Raw genomic sequence first — 19,676 nt, 5'->3', positions numbered from 1 at the left:
ATAGTTTAATTCACAGAAAAGTTTTTTATAGCACAAAGCTGAAATAAATGCTCTTAAAAGTAGGGTTTTTTTTTTTTTCCACTTAAGAGCACTGAACCCATTTTCCTAATAACTACTTTGGATTCTTTGTGCTTTTAGGATGATTTTGCAAATAATCGAGAATTTATCACAATGGTTGTATACAAGACTGATGGAAAAAAAGTTTATTACCCAGGTATGTTTAGTAGACAAACATTTAAACAAACATCAAAATTTTATTTACATGACTAAGTTGAAAACTGACATTTTATGTAGGTAATATGCAAAAATAATTATGCTAGTAGACTAATAGAAACCACTCAAACAGATGGGTTGGTATTTATGCTATTTGTGTATTTTATTTTGATTTGTTTTTAATTTAGAGACCTCAGGAAGTTGGGATTTCTGTATTCTTGCACATTGCTGTCAGAGTTTTATTTTTAAAACTTAAGCCATATCTTTTTTTTTCCCCCAAGATTGGCACCTGACCTGACATCTGTCGCCAATCTTCTTTTTTTTTCCTCTTCTTCTCCCCAAAGCCCTCCAGTACGTAGTTGTATGCTATTCTAGTTGTAGGTCTGTCTGGCTCTGCGATGTGGGATGCCATCTCAGCAATGGCCTGATGAGCAGTGGTGATCAAAAATTCTCGAGCCAGCCCTGATGGCCTAGTAGTTAAAGTTCAGCACTCTCACTCTCAGTTCCTGGGCACAGAACCACACCACTCACTTGTCAGTAGCCATGCTGTGGCAGCGGCTCACATAGAAGAACCAGAAGGACTTACGACTAGAATATACAACTATGTACTGGGGCTTTGGGGAGGGAAAAAAAAAAAATGAGGAAGATTGGCAACAGATATTAGCTCAGGGAGAATCTTTCCCAGCAAAAATAAATAAATAAATAAAAGATTTTAAAAATTCTCTGGTTTTCCATGAACTCTTGGATAAAATCCAAGCTCTTCGGCATGATGTATAGGCTTTTTAAATTCTGGCCTTAACCATCCTGTCCCCCTTTATTCCATGTCCCAGCTTTTCACAGTCCCTCAGTGAGGTATTGGCTACTCCTAAACACACCACGCCCCTGTTGCTTCTCTTTTCACACAGTTTCTTCTGCCAAGAATCTTTCTCCTCCCTGCTCTCTACTCAGTTAATTCTTTTCACCCTATTCTGCGTCATGGACATGGTGCAGATCCAGCTTATATGTTATTTCATCCGTGAAAACCTTTCTGCCAGGCAAAGTGAATCTTTCCCTCTGCAGGGCTCCTGAGGCATTTAACATATTATATTGAAACCACTTTGCATTCAAATTCAAAATTTGTATCACTTAGTTGGGGAGACAGATAGTAAGCAAAAAAAAAAAAATCAGGTAATGATACATGTGTAAAGAAATAAACAGGGTCACATGTTAGTGACTGGTTGGTTGCTTTGGTTGGGTGGCCATGGAAGGCCTCTTTGAGAAGCGATAAGAGGGACTCTGAATGACAAACAGGAATCAGTCATGCAAAGAAATAAAGGGAAAACCATTACAGGCAGAGGGAACAGCAAGTACAAAGACTCTAAAATGAGAAGATTGGTGTTTTCTAGGAACAGAAAAAGGCCAGTAGGCCTGGGGAAGTTTGTATCAGAAGAGGTTGGAAAGGTATGCAGGGTCAGATCACATGAGGTTCTGTAAGCCGCAGGAAAGGGTTTGGATTTTGTTCTACATGTGATAAGAAATCTCTGGAGGGTCTTAATCAGGAAAATGACATGATCTGATTTTTTTTTGAGAACATTTTTTGTAGAACATATTGGAGGGGGCAAAAAATGGAAGCAAAGAAACGAGTTAGGTGATTTTGATTTATGTGATAAATGGTGGTGGTTTGAACTTAAGAGGGTAGGAGTGGAGATAAGGAAGAGTGGACAGATTTGGGTTTCAGTATGATTGTCAGGACTTGTTGAGTTGATCTAGAGAGCAAAGAATGATTCCTAATTCTTTGGCTTAAGCAGTAGGAAGCTGTAACGTTTACTCAGATGGGTAAGAGTTGGTAGGGGCAGCAGATTTGTTGTGGAGTAAAATCAGAAGTTCATTTTTGGTTTTATTAAATTTGAGATGCCTATTAGATATCCAAGTGAAGATGCTGAGTAGGCAGTTGAATTTTTGAGTCGACTTCTGGGATAAGGTTAGGACTTTAGGTACAGATTGAGGTGTCAGGGACATGTAGATGGCATTTGAAGATAGGGCTGGATATGTCACTATATATAGCATATATATGTGGAGAGAGTTGTAGGTACAGAGATGAACACTCAGGACCTTCCCCCCTGGACTCTGACATCTTAAGGTTGAGCAAAGGGAAAGTTATCACAAAAGAATTTGAACAGAGTACCTGATGAAATAGAGTAAGGTTTCACATGACCCAAGGCAAGAAAATGTTTCATGAGGGAAAGAGTGGACAACTGCATCTATTGCTATTTTAGAGGTCAGTAAGATAGAGAAGAGACAATTGGACTTAGCATCCTCGCAGTCATTGTTGACCTCAACAAGAAAAGAGTTGGTGGAGAGGTGGGCTAGAAGACCAGTTGGAGTGTTTGAGAAGAGACTGTGAGGTAGGGAAGCAATTACTGAGAGTTCTTTCAAGAAGGCTGTGCAGAGAAATGGGCAGTGATGGGGGAGATGGGATCAAAGGTGGTTTTGTTAAGTCTTGTTTTGTTTAATTAGAGGAAAACATGGCATTCTTCCCCATTACACTTGTGTTGAGGGCAGGCACTGATTCTTTTCAGTCGATATCCCTAGATATTCTGCATAGACATGGCACATAGTAGGTCCAAGGTTAATGTCAAGTTAAACTGGCTAGATCTTCCATTTTCCACATGTTGGTCATTATGTAACTGAAAGAGCACAAATGTTGTGAGTATATTCCTAGCGTTAAGATGTTATATGGCTTTTGAATTTCAAATATATTTGTTACTCTTTTTACTTGGATTTTTTTAATAGTGATCCCTCTGTTACACATAGTGATTTTCAGCTTTTCAGAGTACTCTCTGGTTTATAGATTCATTTTTGTCGCAACACTCTGAGGTAAATAACACAGGCCTTATTGTTCCCCATCTGACAGAAGAGTAAACTGAGACACAGAAACGTTAAAACCCTGTCTAGCGTCACAGACATGCCCATTCTTTTTCTCTTCACACTAGATCTCACCACCTCTAGGCATTAGAGACGTATTACCTGTTTGAGAGACTAAAAGGTTTAGTTTTTCTAATAGATTACAAGCTAAATAAGCTAAGTGATACAGCATTGATCTTAAATACCAAATCTTAGTAGTGACCTGCATGAAATGGTTTTATTGTATCAGCTTTGATTGATGAGACTGTCAAAGAATATATCAGGCAGCATTGTTCATAATAGCAAAATATTGGAAATAATCTGAATATACAGAATGTCTGAATAACTAGATGGGAGTATAGATAAAATGGGTCATATTCATACAATGGAATATTATACCAGCAGTTTTAAAAGGAAAAAACCGTATCTATTTAGAACAACATGCATCTTAAAAACATGTTGAGTGAAAAATGAAAGATATGAAAGACATGTGCTATATTTTTTAGATATATGCTCACAGAAATATCATTTATGCGTGCATTTTTATGGATGTGTGTGTTAAAGTCTGAAAAGATGTCCATCACATCCGTCAGAGTGGAACGGAATAAGACTAAGGGTGGTGGTCTAAAGGGACTCAATTTTATAGAGAAGCTAGTAGGACCAAAAAAAATGTTAATTCTGAATGGTGGGGACCATAGATACATTTTCGTATACTACTTTGTATCTTTTAAAAGATAAAAAAGAAGCTAATCCTGACTTTAAAATCCTCTACTGGGAAAAAATGCAGCAGAGGGCAGCTCGTAGGGGTTATCTTCTGCCTCACTGACTGTATTCCAAAGATTGCTTTTGCTTATTAGAAACTATTCCATGTTAAAGTTTTAAATTGAAATTTCATGGTACTAATTAGAAATGGTACTACTTCTTTAGTACCATTATATTTTATAGAATTAATTAAGAGGATATCCATCCATTTAGTTATAAAACTTAAATTTAAAAACTAAAGTCTCCTTTTCTGTAAACCTGCTTATTTGCAGCTGACCCACCTCCATACATTGATGGGATTCGAATTAACAGCCCTCATTATTTGACCAAGATAAAGCTGACCACACCTGGAACCCATACCTTTACCTTAGTGGTTTCTCAGTATGAAAAACAGAACACAATCCATTACACAGTCCGGGTAAGTAAATCAACATACAATAACAGAACACCGTAACATAAACATCATGTGCTCTGCTTTGTAAGTGGGATTATCTATAGAAAAAGTTTATTTCTGAAAATTAGTTCTCTATGTATTTTTGTGTGTATCTGTATATGAATTCAGCATTAAATTATGATGCTTCCTGCAGAAAATAATGCTTTTGAAAAGTAATATTTTATTTTGAATGAACATTTTAGTTTTCAGAGTAATAGTTTAGTCCTGAGGTAACATGGTATGTTGGACTAAAAAATTCAATTTCAGAGCAAGCAATAAAAGCTCCTTTAGCCTACATAATACTTTTATTGACTTAAGAAAGATGACTTTGAACTTAGTGAAAGGGAATCAATCACCTCTAAACACATTGCTCTTATGTAGCTGGGAAGGTCATTGTAATTTAGTTCTGCATAGATTTGTTTGCCATAGATCAGTAAAGAAGCTCAATTTGAATAGATTTTTAGTGATGAAAGGGCCATTGGGAGCTGTTTCCACCCCTTCCTTCTTCAGATGCAGAAGCTGAGGCCTAGAGGGATTGTGACTTGTCCTGGTCACACACAGTTAATAGCAGAGAAACCACGACCAGATCCCTAGCTTCCCAGTTCCCTGTGCATTAGACCTGACTCGATACCCGGTTGCCTAGTGGTATCAAAAATAATGACTTTTATATATGCCAACTCATTTTTTAGTCTTCCAATATATTTTTTTATCACCTTGGTGTTTTCATGAGTATAAACTTTATCTGTACAATGAATTTTTTTTATCACCTTGGTGTTTTCATGAGTATAAACTTTATCTGTACAATGAATTTTTTTGGAATCTAGGTATATTCAGCATGCAGCTTTACTTTTTCAAAGATTCCTTCACCGTACACCTTATCAAAACAGGTAAGAGAATTCTTTGGGTCATAATCTTAGAGAAATCTTAGAATTCTCTTGCTTTTTCTCCTTTTTGCCTTTTCTTCTTTACATTTCTTACCAAGTAAAAACCTTCTGGGACTTGACAGGAATATAAGGGGAATGTAAGGAGCCTCCAGTCTGGGTTGGAATACAAGATCTTCAGGGATTAACAGTAAGTGGTTCTGGGGGAGGAAATAGATTCAGAGAGAGAAGATTAATGCAAACTCTCGTCATTAGGGAAGGCCATGTGAATGAACCTTTAAAGTAGAATTTGAGATTGGCTTTGCAGGGTAGGCTCAATGTGTAGAGGAAGATTTGGGGGAGATTCTTGGCAGGGAGAACAACACACTTGAGGACTGAGAGCTGGAGATGGGAAGTTAGTGTGCAGCAAAGTAGCATGACTGAAATGGAGAGTTCACTCGGTGGCCATTAAAGACTGGAGAGGGGGTGGAACCAGAGTGGAGAGATGCCTTTGAAAGATGCAAAGGAGTTTTGTCTTTAAAGTAGAATTGGAAATTGTGAAGTTTTGTTAATACAAAAACTTTGTTTTATTAGATTAATGGAAAATGGAGTGGTCAGAGTGCTGGAGGATGTGGAAATTTCCAAGAGACTCACAAAAATAACCCCATCTACCAGTTTCATATAGAAAAGACTGGGCCATTATTGATTGAGCTACGAGGACCAAGGTTTGTGATAACTTTCTTAAATTAATAATGTTATATTAAAAATAAGCTTAGTGGAACAGAATAGGGTTTTGAAACAGACCTATGCATATATACACACTTGATTTATGATAAAGATGGCATTGCAGAAGAGGGGGGAGAAGATATCCTGTTCACTAAATGGGGCTGGAATAATTGAGTATCCAGGTACCAAAAAGGTAATTAGACCCCTCTCAAATCACATCTAAAAAAATCAATTCCAGTTGGATTACTAATACAGGAGATATCTTAATAACCTCAGGAAAAGGAAAGATTTCACAAAGAGCACATAAAAAGAACAAAGACTGCAGTTTTTGAAAAGTAAAAACTTGAACAGACTTGTACGAGACAATCCAAGTGGCCAATAAACTAAGCCAGAAATTTGAAGCAACCCACAAGTTCACCAGTGGCATTTAAGATTATAACATAGTCATATGAAAGAGTTCTACGTAACAATAAAAGTGACAGCTACCCACAAATAAGTCTTAAAAACAACGCAGAGCAACAGAAGCCACACACAACAGAATATATACTGTTTCGTTCCATGTATACGAAGTCAAGAAGAGGCAAAATGAAACTGTCTTAGGTAGTCAGACTAGACACAAAGCAAGAAAGTGATGACCGTAAGTTAACTCAGTGGGGTAGGAGAAGGGAGTCTCCAAGGGACTTCTCTGGTGCTGAGAGGGTTTTGTTGGTCTCAGTGGGATAACCCAGGTGTGTGTTTGCTTTACAAATAATTTGATGCCCTATATGTTTTTTTGTTTGCTTGTTTGTTCTTAAAGATTGGCATCTGAGCTAACAACTGTTGCCAATCTTTGTTTTTTTTTGCTTTTTCTCCCCAAATCCCCCCAGTACATAGTTGTGTATTTTATTTGTGGGTCCTTCTAGTTGTGGCATGTGGGACACCGCCTCAATGTGGCCTGATGAGCGGTGCCATGTCCGCCCCCAGGATCCGAACCAGCAAAACCCTGGGCCGCCCAAGCGGAGTACGAGAACTTAACCACTCAGCCACAGGGCCAGCTCCTATATATTTGTTTTGTGTACATTGTTTGTTTTATTTCACAATTTAAAAAGGTTTAAAAAATACAGAGAATACAAAAATAGTACTAACTTTTAAATAAAACTAGGCTTAATTTTGTCTCCCTTACAAAGTAATTCAAAAAACACTAACAGTCCTTTAGATATGCTTAGGCTATTTTCCCACAAAATCATTTTTAAAACCTTTACCAGTTTGATGGGTAAAATAAGGTATCTAATTGCTCTTTTATATTTAATTTCTAGATTGAACATGTAAAAATGTTTGACAGTGTGTATTTTTTTCCCTTTATTGCCTATTCATGTCTTCTGCACATTTTTATGTTGGAATTGTCATATTTTTCTTAATTGTAAGCATATTGAATAAGGGTATGTATGTAAGGATATTAACTCATTCACCTATTTGCAAGAATTTTTCCCAGATTGTCATTAAATTTTTTTTCATGTAGAAAAAAATTTTCATTTTAAAGTAATCAAATCTGTCTTTTCTGGTTTATTTTGCTGTGGGCAGGAAATCTCACCCCAATATCAAATTTTCACCGTATTTTCTTCAAATTCTTTTATGGTTTTATTTTTTACATTGTTTTTTAATCCATATAGAATATATTTTCATATTTAGCCTGAAAGACAATTTGAACAGAGTTCTAAATTTGTCACCTCATCATCTAAATAAATAATCCTTTCCATACTGATTTGGAATACCATATCTACTATATGCTAATTACTTCCATAAATTTAGATTTTATTTCAGGGCTCTCTCTCCTCTTCCACTTTTTTTGCTTAATACAATGACAATATTTTATCATTTAAAAACATTATTCCCCAGGAGCCTGTGGTAAAAATACAGTTTCTTCTACGGTAAGTTTAATAAAATATTAATCTTTTTATGGCCTCAGTTTAAAAATATAAACGGTGTTTTGTCTAATTAAAACTAGTATGCATTTGTTTCAGAGTGCTCTTTCCTCCTGCTAAAGCTTTAGAAAGCAGATGCTTGATTTAATGGTACATCTGCACTTTAGGTGTAGTTATTTTTTAGGTCTGTATGTATTTGAGGCTACTTAATAACAGCACTACTTCTGTTCCTTTTTATTACTAGGCAATATAGTGTTGGATTTGAGGTTGTAACCGTTTCTGTGGTGGGAGATCCTGGGCCCCATGGCTTTCAGAGGAAATCGAGTGGTGATTATAGGTAATGTCGGCATTTGATTGTATCTGATTTATACTTGACTTTCTGTGGCATCATCATTAAATATTGTTCTCATTTTCTCTGAATATAGGTGTGGGTTTTGCTACCTGGAATTAGAAAATATACCTGCTGGGATCTACAATATCATTCCCAGTACTTTTTTGCCTAAACAAGAAGGACCTTTTTTCTTGGACTTTAATAGTATTATCCCCATCAAGACAACACAGCTTCAGTGATGGAGAAATCTCAACAATGACTGGATTTTATGCTTACCAAATATCAACTCTTCAAATGAAGACACCAAGCTCCAGGACACTACACACAATAATCAGAATACAATCAGATCTCTAAAAACATTACAGTGGCATCTGGTGCTCAAGTCATGGTGTTTAGTGAGAACTGTATATAGTCAGAATTCCCCTAAATCTTTTAGAAGTACCATTTACATGGTTTTGTGTATATATGGAGTTGGCTTGCATTTAGGGGCCATACTGTATATTAAAGATTAGACTCGGCACTGTGAGTTGCCTTTGCTAAGAGGGAACAGAGACCGGCTGAGGGACGTGACTCATGGAGTGGAAGGGTCAGCTGGTGTGATCCTCTGAGACACTTCCATTGTGTTTGTCTCGTTGGCAGAGCATGTTGTAAGTTAAACCTGCTTGTGTTGTGATTCTACGTCTTGGGCAACTAATTACCAAATGAACCATGTCATCATAACAGATTTTAATTTTGCATTATGACTTAAATGTTTATTGCCCAGATGTTACAAAAAAATAAAGCTTTAAGAAATACTAATTAACTTAGCATGAAGCTACTCATGCTTAAGAATGAAGGTTGTTGAAGTTAGATACCTGACTCCCATTGACTCATGTAAAGAGAACTGAGGTATATTCACTATTCTTATTTTTTATCGCGTTCATGAAGTAGTAATCTGAGACATTGATGACATTACAACTCAGTGTGTATAGTCTTTTTTTAAATTGCTCTGTAGTTCAGTGCTCTTATAGTAGCAACACTGAAGAAAATACAATTGAGAATTTAATATATGGCAGTTAAGGTTGCGTTCAGAAAAACTGCCAGGATACTACTGTCATATGTAAATTCCCAGTTTACATAAAAATCCATCAGCAGAATGATGCTCAACATTTTAAAGATCTGAAAATAAGATGGAATTTTTTTCCTTGTCTCTACTTTATAATTATCAAAACTTATTTTGTATTTCTACTACCTTTAATTAAAATAAAATGTTTATACTTATGGAAACTGCATACTTTAATGTAGAGAAATTGATTATTAAAGGTCTTCATCTAGTATGTTCCACCTAAAAGAGAAACGAGAACTCGTTATTTACATGAAAATTCAAGCTTCAGCAACAAAAATCTGTTCTTTTACATTCCGAATAGTGGTAGATTGTTATACTAAGGAGATTTCACTTTTGTAGATATTTAGTGCTTTCTTTTTAGTATATTAATTTCACGTGGGTTAATTTTTCTGTGGCCCTTTACCCAAAAATCTAAAGCATACGAGGTATATTTATTATAAATACATGATTTGAACCTCTGTGTTAAAGATCTTGTACAGGATGAAAACTGAAATAAGACCTAATCACTGCCCTTGAAACTCTAACGGAGGAGACCTGGATAGGCACAATTTCAGACAGCGTGTTGAATTCTACACTGGAGCTCCAAACACAGCAGTGCAGAGGTATACATAAGGGAAAGATTCATTTTGGCTGAACCAATATAGAAGAAAGTCTGATTCTCAACTGAGTACACATGAGAATCACCTGCAGAACTTATACAAGTCCAAGGCCTATGTACCCCAAATCAAATCAATCTCTGGGGCTAAGACCAGAGAGCAGTATTTTTGAGTCTCCTAGGAGATTCCAACATAGAGGCTGAGAACCACTCCTCCAACATAACCATCTTCTCCTTATTTTCCCGACACTGTCTCCCCTTGTTGCTCGGCTTTAGTAGAGCGAAAGTGGAATTCTAATTCAAACCTTAGTCATCGGGGCTTAAATTAATAGGATCCAGGACCTTAATTGAAAATAAGAACAAATGACGACTGCATTCCATGCTCTTCCTTATAGCAAGAAGGTTACCTAGAAGAGAAGATTTCTGCAACACCAGGATTTCTTATTTGAAGTCAACAGAAAGACATTTTCTTAAGCCATTTTTTATTACACTCAAGGTATTAAGACAGGTACAAAATAACCTTATAATTAGGATACTGTATCAGTCATTAAAAAAGGAGAAAACACTACAGTATGAAGAGATTTACAAATGACTAAAATATACAAGCTGCGTCAAAATTAACAGACAACTTGAAATGGGATTGCTTTTCTTTGAGAAATGCTAACTTTTTTTAACAAAAAAGGACAAGTAAAATACAGTGTTTTAAATGTGTGTAACCATGAAAACATTAAGGATAAGCAGTCTTAACACTATTAGCATAACACTCCATTGCTTCTATTCAACAGCCTTTGCCAGCACATGCCTACTCCCCTTCCTAGCTTTAGGGAACAGTTTCCTCTAAGAAATACTAGTGCAGCATAACCCTTAAAGAATTGTTTATTTTTAAAGTTACAACCTACAGAGAAATTAACACCTTGTCAGTCTAGATATAACAGTGGCAACCATTCTTCACATGCACTTCTCAGAATAAGTCCCCTTGGCTGGTAGGATGCGGTTTATGCGATGGAACCTTCTCTCTCAGCCACGAATCCCCTTCTAAGAAATATCCCTGCTACCCTCTTCCCCCCATCCCCACACTGGCATTCACCTTTCCCACCCCAGAAAGTGCTGTTCATGGTAACCTCCGGAGAAAATGGTTTTCTTGGGTGTCCCAGCATACACACTTTTTAAAAAGCCCCTTCTGAACACCAGAGAGGATGAAAAGGAATAGTGTTCTTGGATTTTTTTAAGCCTTCACAGGGTCAAAAAGGTGTGTTCTTAAGATTTGAGTTTTGTCCTTGTGTTCTTTGTTTTTGTCTTTTCATTTAGATCCCCTGGGATATAGAGGAGAGAACATCTCCATTTTCCCAAACAAACAGGGTGAGAGAAGGGAAAGAGAAGCGAGCTGTTGACCCCCATTTGGCTCAGCTTCCCAGCCCCTCTTCTGGCTCAGGTGCTTTCCTGGGAACTAGTTATTGCTTCCATAACACTGTTTCCGGTAACACTCCACAAGGCTGTGACCTGGGCACAGTGCACCTGCAACACCACCTCTGCTCTGAAAGAACCAGCCAGCCCAAGAGCGCTCCCAGAAGAAAGACCGTCAGCCCTCAAGGTCACTGAAACTTCGTTAGTGCAGTTTAGAGTAAACGCTTAAGATTTGGCATATATTAAATGATTATTGGCACAATGTTCTCCGTACAGTTTCAGGTATAAATTTCGATGTGCACTTGGGCCCGGGCCTTGGATGGATCAGCCGATCTGCACGACTTTTAGGTCAGCAAGAATGCCGTCTCTTCCCTTTGCGCACTGGAGGGAGAGCCGCTTCATCCTGCTCTCCAAGGCCTGGCCCTCAGGGGAGCTGCTGCTTTGGCTCTTGCCACCACCACTGCTGTTGCTGAGACCCCGATTGTTGTTGGCTTTGTCACTCGTTTTATTCTCTGCCCCTTCTGCCCTGTCTCCTACAGAAACGTAAAGATTATTAAGTGAGTATTGACAATTCCAACAGTCCCTTGAGCCCAGCCAATCAGCCAGCTCAGCCCTCCAGAATCTGCCAGTGTTGCCCCACCACGCGCACCGCAGAGGGTCCTCCATCATGGAGGTGCTTACTGCTCTTAGTCCTCAAGGAGCTGCACGTATTCCTCATTTGTAGAGGAACTTTGTCATACTCATCCAACAGCTGGGAAACAGAAACTCTCCAGCATGTGCTTGTCAAGAAGACTGTTGTGATGAGAGACACAGAACCCAAGCTGTACTTTAAAGAGGCTGGTCAGGAGCGGAGCCAGGACCCCCCAGAACAGCACTTGGAAACCATCTCCGTGATCAACCCCGACAGCACATTCACAGAGACCCAGTAACGCAGCGCTGGGGGCTCCGAGACCCAGCCAAGGTCTAGAACAGTGCAGAGATCTGGCTGCAAAGGCAGCGAGTTATCCGGGACAGGCACTACTGGTGAGAGGGCTGCGACTCACCTCGTTCTACCTCACACTCAGGGGAGGAGGCCCCACTGCATTCGCTTCGAGGGCCCAACACCGGGAACATCAGCCCAAACTCTGACAGGGACACGGGGCTTGGCAGATCCAGGCTCCCAGGCCTCGCGACTGCAGGGAATCGGTCGGGCATCTCGGATGGGCTCGTTGGTCCTGAACTAAAGCTGGACACAGACTGGGTTTCTGAGTCATCTTCAGACACAAAGTTGCTGCAGTTGTCATCTTCAAAGGCCTCAGAGGCCACTAGGATGAGAGAGAACACCAGTCACACAGGGTTGGACACAAAGGAACCTAGTTCCTTAAACACCTCCAGAAGTGTTTGCTGCTGGCAGGCAGTGGGACACGGCATGGGGACGGCAGAATCCCTGCCACCGTGGGCCCCTAATAAAAGGAAAATGACCCCCCAAGCCTGCTTGACCAGACAGTAAGGCAGCTGGAAGGGAAGCAGTTGCATCCATGGATATCCAGTGTCTTTACAACAAGGTTCTAGTCCCTGCCCTAGAAGTCAGTGTCACCAGACACTGTGTAACGGCGGAAGATGAACGCAGCCTCAGATCAGGGGCTTTCTCCGCTCCAGTCCCCAAACAGAACCACACGTTCGCAGCAAGAGGGCCGGCCCCTTGTAACGCATCCTGAACAAAGCCTGTCAGACTCAAGGGCTGTCTTCTTCCGCAGTAGAACAGGAGCTGCTGGAAGAAACAGCCCTGCGGGGAGTATCTGTTGGGACCTTTATCTTCCAGGTGACTTCTGATCTCATAAAGGACACACTCAGGCCCACCTAGATCACTATTTGCTGGGAAAGAACAACATTCCTTTACAGTGCTCCGTAGCTTGTGCCTCACTTATCTTGTGGACCAGCATAGCCGAGGCCCAGAGACCTGTCGTTCTTGTGGTTTGAAAGCCACTTCAGCCTTTAACTGTTTCCCCTCAGCCTGCAGGTAATCCTGCTTCTTATTAGATCTTTTATCTTCTACTCCTCTTTTCTCCTCCCTCATTTTGAACACAGCCTTGTGGCATCCCCTACCATAAACGAGAGGACACCATAAGTGAGGAGTACTGTAATGCTGGGGACAGAAAATGGACTCAGATCTGAACTCAGATCCTAGCTCTACTACTTGTAGCCTTGGTCCAGTTACTTAACCTCTCTGAACTTCATGTTCCTTTCCATACACAGGTGATGAGACGAAGTATATTAAAGTACCTCACACATCATCAATGCTCAAATTATAGTTTCCTTTTCCTTTACCTTGGGCCTGGCACTTAAATGTTTGTTGACTGAATTAAAGAACACCTGAGAAAGGAGCTTGGGAAAGAGCCAACAGGGATTATTCCACAGAAAAGAAGAAGAAGGGAAGTGTGCAAAAACAGTGCCAGAAAGGTTGTAACATAGATGGAATCACGTCAAACCTCGACGTTTCCAGGTGGCCCCGGAAGCTCTCCATAGTCAGACACCAGTGAGGGCCACCGTTTGCAGAGTGCTTACTGGGTGCCAGCATTGTTTCATGTAATCCTAACCACCACTTGACACAGTAGATAGAAGCAACTATGAGCCTTGAATGATGTACTCAATCTCAGGAGTGAAAGTGTAACATTTTCCCGACTCATTTGACCACGGAATCCTGACTCTGAAGATCACAGTGTTCCACAAAACCTGGGAAGCCACCAGAAATAGCCCTCAGGCCTGCCTGACTCTCTGAGGCTCCTCCACGATGGCGAGACAGCCCTGGAAGCAGATGACACAAGCCGCGTCATCTCCTGCTTGTGCACGAGCCCCCAACTCACCAGAAACGGCGTCCGGCTCAGGCTTGCCCCCCGCCAGGTCCTCCACGGACGTGCTGCTGCCCTCGGCCCCGACGCCGCAGCCGCGGGGCCCCATGGCGCTGGAACGCCGCCGCTCGTGGATCTCGTCTGAGATCATCTCCAGGTTCTTCAGGGCTGTCTTATACTCGCCTTTCGCCAGGGCCAGTTTGGCCTGCAGGTCGTCCACGGTCTTCTTCAGTTGCTGGTCAGGAGAACGAGAGGCCCGGTAAACAAAGGCCGCCTACCGGCCTTGCGATGCTTTTGAAAGACAGGTTCAAGTACATTTTCTACCCATCACTCCACTCCAAAGACCTTCCCAAGACATGACCGAGGACCTGATTCCTCTTATCACAGCTATCCCTGCACCAGATAAAAGCAGCCACCACCCCCCAGCTCCCGTCCAGGTGACAAACTCAAACTCCAGTACCCAGAAACTATCACAGCAGAATAAATCCCATCAGGGAAGCAGCAGTGGGTGTCAAACTCACACAGGAGCCCCAAGTCTACCATCTGGTCCCCTGTACCGTGGTACTCACACTTGGGCTTGCATCAGCACGCCCCGCGGGATGCTGCCGGTCCTTGGTAGCACCCTAAGAACCACTGCCCCAGTACAAGACAGAAAGGGACTCGAGGGCAGATTCAGAGACCACCGAGGACCCAACCAAGGCCAGAAAACACCGTCAAGGATGTCTCTCTCTCCACTCTCCTCTTGTAGCAAATGCCTCATTTGAAAGCCTGCTGCCACAAGAACTGGGGCTTTGAATGCAGGAAAATCCCATCAGCTACAAAGCCAAAGGCCACACGTACCTCAAGCTGCACGTAGTACTTCGCTTTGAGTTCAAAATAAGGCCTGTGGAAGACAGGAAGAAAAACCCTAAGAGTGATATAACACAGTGACCACTGTAAACCCCACAGGGGGTACAGGAAGCAGCATTCGCCACAGCTGGCCAGGCCATCCTTGGCCTGGAGGGATTTAGACTCTGATGAGGCTGTGAGATGAAGGGTTGCTCCCAGCTCCAGGGCCTGATGGACACAGACGCCCGTCAGAGCCACTGGCTCACCCAGGGCCGTGCTTGCAGAAGGCCCATCTCAGGATATGGGGAACCCACACACATGTACACATATCCTGGAGCCCCAAAACCCTGGGTCACTTTCCTCTCTGGGGAGGCTGTTCAAGTCCACACAGTGTGCCCAGCAGCTACGGTGGCCCAGATCTCCTCTCCTAAGGAGACTGGCTCCCCAAGGATGAATAGCACATAAGGGCTGAGAAGGCGCTGCCTCAACACACATCTTCCTCTGCTGAGGTCGAAGCATCACTCCTCCCGCCCTGAGCACAGTGGGGCCACCAAAAGGACAGGGGCTCATGCTGGGCCTCTTGGACTTTGTCCAGGAATAGAGGTATCAGATGGTCTGCAGACCCAGACAGGTCATGGGCAAGAGAGAGGACAAGAAAGGCCAACATCCTACTAGTCGCCTAGGTTCTGGGGCAGCCAGAGGACACTGGCTCTTTTTAGGAACTTTGGTGTCTGAGCATAAGAGCAGACCGATGCTTTATTCTTGAGCTGTTCACCCTCCATGAAACTCTCGGTCTGTCTGGCTGTTGGGTCTAGGCCATCCCAAGTCCTGTCTCTTGCTTGGAGGCCCAGCAATTGTGAGTGAAGCAGGGGACTTGTCCCCACGATCATTACTGTATAAAAATATATGAGCAGTAGTGAGAAGAGCTTGGGAAAAACCTCCATTACAACCAGTCTTGCACATTTCATCAACTCTTGATCCACACAGAATGTGTATTGTGTACACAGCTCACCTCCATTATGCTGATAGGTAAACTGAGGGGCAAGGCTCATCCACGCTGTCAGCCACAGAGCCAAGGGTACAAGCTGAGTTTCCCAAGGCGCAGCCCCAGGCCCCAGCCAGCAGGCTGTGTAATGGTTTGCTTTTGAAATTCCTTTTTCCAAGTCTCCCAGGAAGACCGTTCAGCACCTGCTGCCCCTGGGGGTTATGTAGAACAGTGGTGGGGCAGAGGGAGCCCGGGCAGGGGCCCCTGGGGAGGCGGGTCCCGGAATGCATGGCACATACAAGGTTGAGAAGATGCGTAAGAGGACATCCACATGGCCCCAGGGGCCCTCACGCCCAGACTCACTTGGACTTGTTGATGGCTCTCTTGAGTTTCTTCTCCAGCTGCCGCATGCGGCCCATAGCCGCGTTGTACCTGGCCGCCGTCTCCTTGTGCACCAGCTCACTCCTCGTCTTGGTCTGTTCTGCCTCCATGACCTTCAAATGACAGCAGAGGTCAGCTGGCCAAGCCCAGAACAGTCCCTTATTGGGGTATTACTTATATCATTTAAAAAATATATTCTTTGAGGGGCCGGCCCATAGCATAGTGGTTAAGTTCAGTGGCCCAGGTTCACGGGTTCGGATCCCAGGTGTGAACCTACACCACTCATCAGCTATGCTGTGGTGGCAACCCACATGTGGTGAGCTAACACATATGTTAGCTCAGGGCTAATCTTCCTCAAGCAAAAAAGGAGGAAGATTGGCAACAGATGTTAACACAGGGCTAATCTTCCTCAGTGGAAAAAAAAAAAATCTCTATATATATTTTTTGAGGAAATTAATGGGCAGACTAAGATTGAACTCACTTCCAAATAGAGGAGGATTACTTTTCCCTATTAAGCTACTTTGGAAAAATCTTGTCAGGTAAGATTAAACAGCCAAATTGTCTGAGGCAATGACTGTGGAAAGAAAACATGGAAAAACAAAAATCAGAGAAAAATAGGAAACATTCTCTGATTCAATCACTGACTCTTCCTTGTGCTCAGGCCTCCTGGCTCTAAGCAGCCGCCATGGCCTCCTCCTGCTCCCAGCCTGGGGAAGGCTCAGAGGCAAACAGTGCCAGCAGGAACTGAACAGACAGCGAGGAACTGGGAGACCTCGCAAAACCAGCGTGCCAGCGTCAGGACAACAAGGCAGGCATGAGTCCAGCTGTTTGGCCCTTTCCAAATGTCCTGAATGAGCTGGTAGACATAGAAGAATCCAGGATCCAGAGGCTCAAACTTCACATTTAAACAATTAAATAAATATCAAATCATTAACATCAGATTTTGAGGTTCACAAAAATTCATGATCAGGAGACCAGTCAGAGTTCTGGTGGGAACATTTTGTTCAGCCTATTGATAAAAACAAGTTAAAAACCCAACAGCCATGGGGCCAGCCCCGTGGCCGAGTGGTTACGTTCACACACTCCACTTGGGAGGCCCAGGGTTTCACTGGTTCGGATCCTGGGTGCAGACATGGCACCACTCATCAAGCCATGCTGAGGCGGCGTGCCACATGCCACAACTAGAGGGACCCATAACTAAAATACATAACTATCTACTGGGGGGCTTTGGGGAGAAGGAAAAATTAAAAAAAAAAAAAAAAATCCCAACAACCAAGGGCGCTCAAGGGCCCAAAACACAGCAGCTCACGGGCATTCCCTGACTCATGGACAATGTTGGTTCTCTCCCTCTTTACCTAAAGAAAAGCCTCAGAACGAGGCCTGCCTTGAGGAGAGATGACGAAGGAAATAAACAGCAGTTTAGGCCATATAAGCCGCTCACAATTTCTTTCCCCTCTTCCACTTACAACTCACGTAAGCGTTATAAAATGAACTGGAGAGGCAGAAGCAAGGGTAGGCTAGAGAGCCGTACTTTGTTTTACGTGAAGAGCATCAGAGAGGAGCCCAGGGGGCCCTCCTCTCAGACCCAGCAGGACCGTTTTAGGGAGGCACCGTGCCTGTAACGCGAGGTTGAAGGAGCAGCCACGGCCCGAGGCTGCCAAGGTCCCACCATCCGCCCCAGTAGCAGCCAGCCAGCCCTGGAATCACTCCAGTTTGCACTGACTTATAATAAGGATTTTTAAAAGTGTCGGGAAAAATCATAAAAGACTTTGAAATGCGCATAAAAAACTACCAGGTGTCTTGTCGAGCGGACCCTTCCAGGTTGTCTCTGGCTTTCATTGTCTTGGAGCTGTTTTACCACCCCGTAAGCTGTAGAAAATGGAGAGCAATACAAACGATTCTTATCCCTAGAAATGAAGATGGATTGTGTCCCAGTGGAGGCGCATCTGACTATCGACTGGCCTGGAAATATTGACCCATTTTGCATGTTTGTAAATTCATCTCGGCATCCCTGGTTTTCCACAGATGAGAGTGTTTTTTGAATCCTCCTTTGAAATAGCTGTAACATCTTATTAGTTCCCTCCTTAATTAATGAAATAAAATCTTTGATATGAGTACATTTTATATTTATCAGGATTATGCTTTTACCTTCTTTAAAATATATATCTTTTAACAATGGTTTCAATGTTTGAGATAACTTTTAAAAACAACAGAATGAAAACAAAGCCAGAGAAGGGAAAGAAGAGGGACCTGCACCGAGCTGGCAGGAGGTGACAGGCTCACTGAACGACTTCTCGACCAAGACCAAAGGGCTGGGAGAATCCTCTTGCTTTACTTCTAACACCAAAGATGTCACAGTGAAACAAAATGCACGAAAAACACCCCATGCTTGGATGCTGTCTTGTCTTAAATCTTAGGCTTTAAGGATTTCCTGGGGTAACCTTTATAAAAACTCAAAGCCCCAAGCTTATCAGACAAAGACAACCTCTTGGGTGTGACCTGTTCCAATACAAAAGAATTCAAGGCAGCGTTCACCTTTAAGGAGCTGTCCGAAAGCATTTGAAACAGGCTGACTGATGCAGGATGAAAGCTGTGATTTGAGGCTACTGCAGAAAGAGTCCCCTGCAAGAAGTGGGGTTCTAGCCAGCCGCACCGAGGCCCTCGTTCTATCTCGGCCCCTAGTCTGCAAAAAGCAGCACAGGTTTTCCAAAATTAAGCACTTAGAAAGCTCCAAGCACTTGGCGATATTGCCAGTGAAGACTGACGAGGCGGCAGGCATGTCGCCGTCCCCTGCCTCACCCCCATCAGGCCACGTCCACCATGTCCTGTCCCAATCTTCCCCGCCCCCCACACATGCAGTCTCTCGCTCTTGAGAGACAGGCTCCAACTCCCAAGTCAGCCTCCTGGGGAAAGTCACCAAGCACGTCACCTTGGTTGCATCTCCTAGGCAACCAAGGAGCCCCTCCATCAGAAGCCTGGAATCAGGATGGGCTGCGTGCTGCTGTGCAGGGGGAGAAAGAAAGAGGATAGGGAGGATGGTGGCGCAGGTGGCTCTGCCGGGAAGGTTGAAGCCACAGGGAAGTGATAATGAAGAAATCCCACAGGCCTCAAGGCAGCTGCAGGCTTGACTGAGCAACCAACCAGGCACGTGTAATTCAGACCTGGGCAAGACGCCCACGGCCATCGCCCCAGGCCTCCCGGGGCCAGCCGTGCCCTCCTCGAAGCCCGGGTTGACAGCAATTTCATCTGGACTCCATCTCTGCACTGTGCTCTTCAGTCTTACCACCATCACATTCAATTTAGAGCCACATACACTGATTAAGCACCTACTGTGAGCGCAAAGCATACAGGAGACCATACCCTGGGCTGACAGCCTCACAGCGTATAGACACGGCCAGCAGCTGTGACCATCACTCAAGCTGGTGTGGGATCCAGGCTGTC

General features: G+C 42.9%; 2 protein-coding genes across 7 annotated transcripts in view; one reads left to right on the top strand and one right to left on the bottom strand.

Moving 5' to 3' along the window:
• CAPN7 (calpain 7) overlaps positions 1-9,380 on the top strand; it is a 38,371-nt gene extending 28,991 nt beyond the window's left edge. The window contains exons 16-21 of one of the 2 annotated variants that reach the window (XM_008536365.2): positions 139-214; positions 4,131-4,276; positions 5,116-5,178; positions 5,746-5,876; positions 8,023-8,115; positions 8,204-9,380. In XM_008536365.2, the coding sequence (XP_008534587.1) occupies positions 139-214; positions 4,131-4,276; positions 5,116-5,178; positions 5,746-5,876; positions 8,023-8,115; positions 8,204-8,348 (654 nt within the window). In that variant the 3' untranslated portion in view covers positions 8,349-9,380. The remainder of the gene's footprint in view (positions 1-138; positions 215-4,130; positions 4,277-5,115; positions 5,179-5,745; positions 5,877-8,022; positions 8,116-8,203) is intronic. The other variant, XM_070576011.1, reaches the window with a different exon arrangement.
• An 894-nt stretch (positions 9,381-10,274) lies between these two features.
• The window catches only part of SH3BP5 (SH3 domain binding protein 5), a 71,484-nt gene continuing 62,082 nt past the window's right edge, over positions 10,275-19,676 (bottom strand). For all 5 annotated transcript variants that reach the window (XM_070576012.1, XM_070576013.1, XM_008536364.2 and 2 more), the window contains 5 exons: positions 16,218-16,348; positions 14,882-14,924; positions 14,057-14,276; positions 12,257-12,517; positions 10,275-11,746 (listed from right to left, as the gene is read on the bottom strand). In XM_070576012.1, coding sequence (XP_070432113.1) covers positions 11,538-11,746; positions 12,257-12,517; positions 14,057-14,276; positions 14,882-14,924; positions 16,218-16,348 — 864 coding nt within the window. In that variant the 3' untranslated portion in view covers positions 10,275-11,537. The remainder of the gene's footprint in view (positions 11,747-12,256; positions 12,518-14,056; positions 14,277-14,881; positions 14,925-16,217; positions 16,349-19,676) is intronic.

Source organism: Equus przewalskii, chromosome 15 (genome assembly GCF_037783145.1).
Source record: "Equus przewalskii isolate Varuska chromosome 15, EquPr2, whole genome shotgun sequence".
Classification (NCBI taxonomy): domain Eukaryota; kingdom Metazoa; phylum Chordata; class Mammalia; order Perissodactyla; family Equidae; genus Equus; species Equus przewalskii.
The sequence above is the reverse complement of the archived record's forward strand: the minus strand, read 5'-3'. Positions and strand labels throughout refer to the sequence as shown.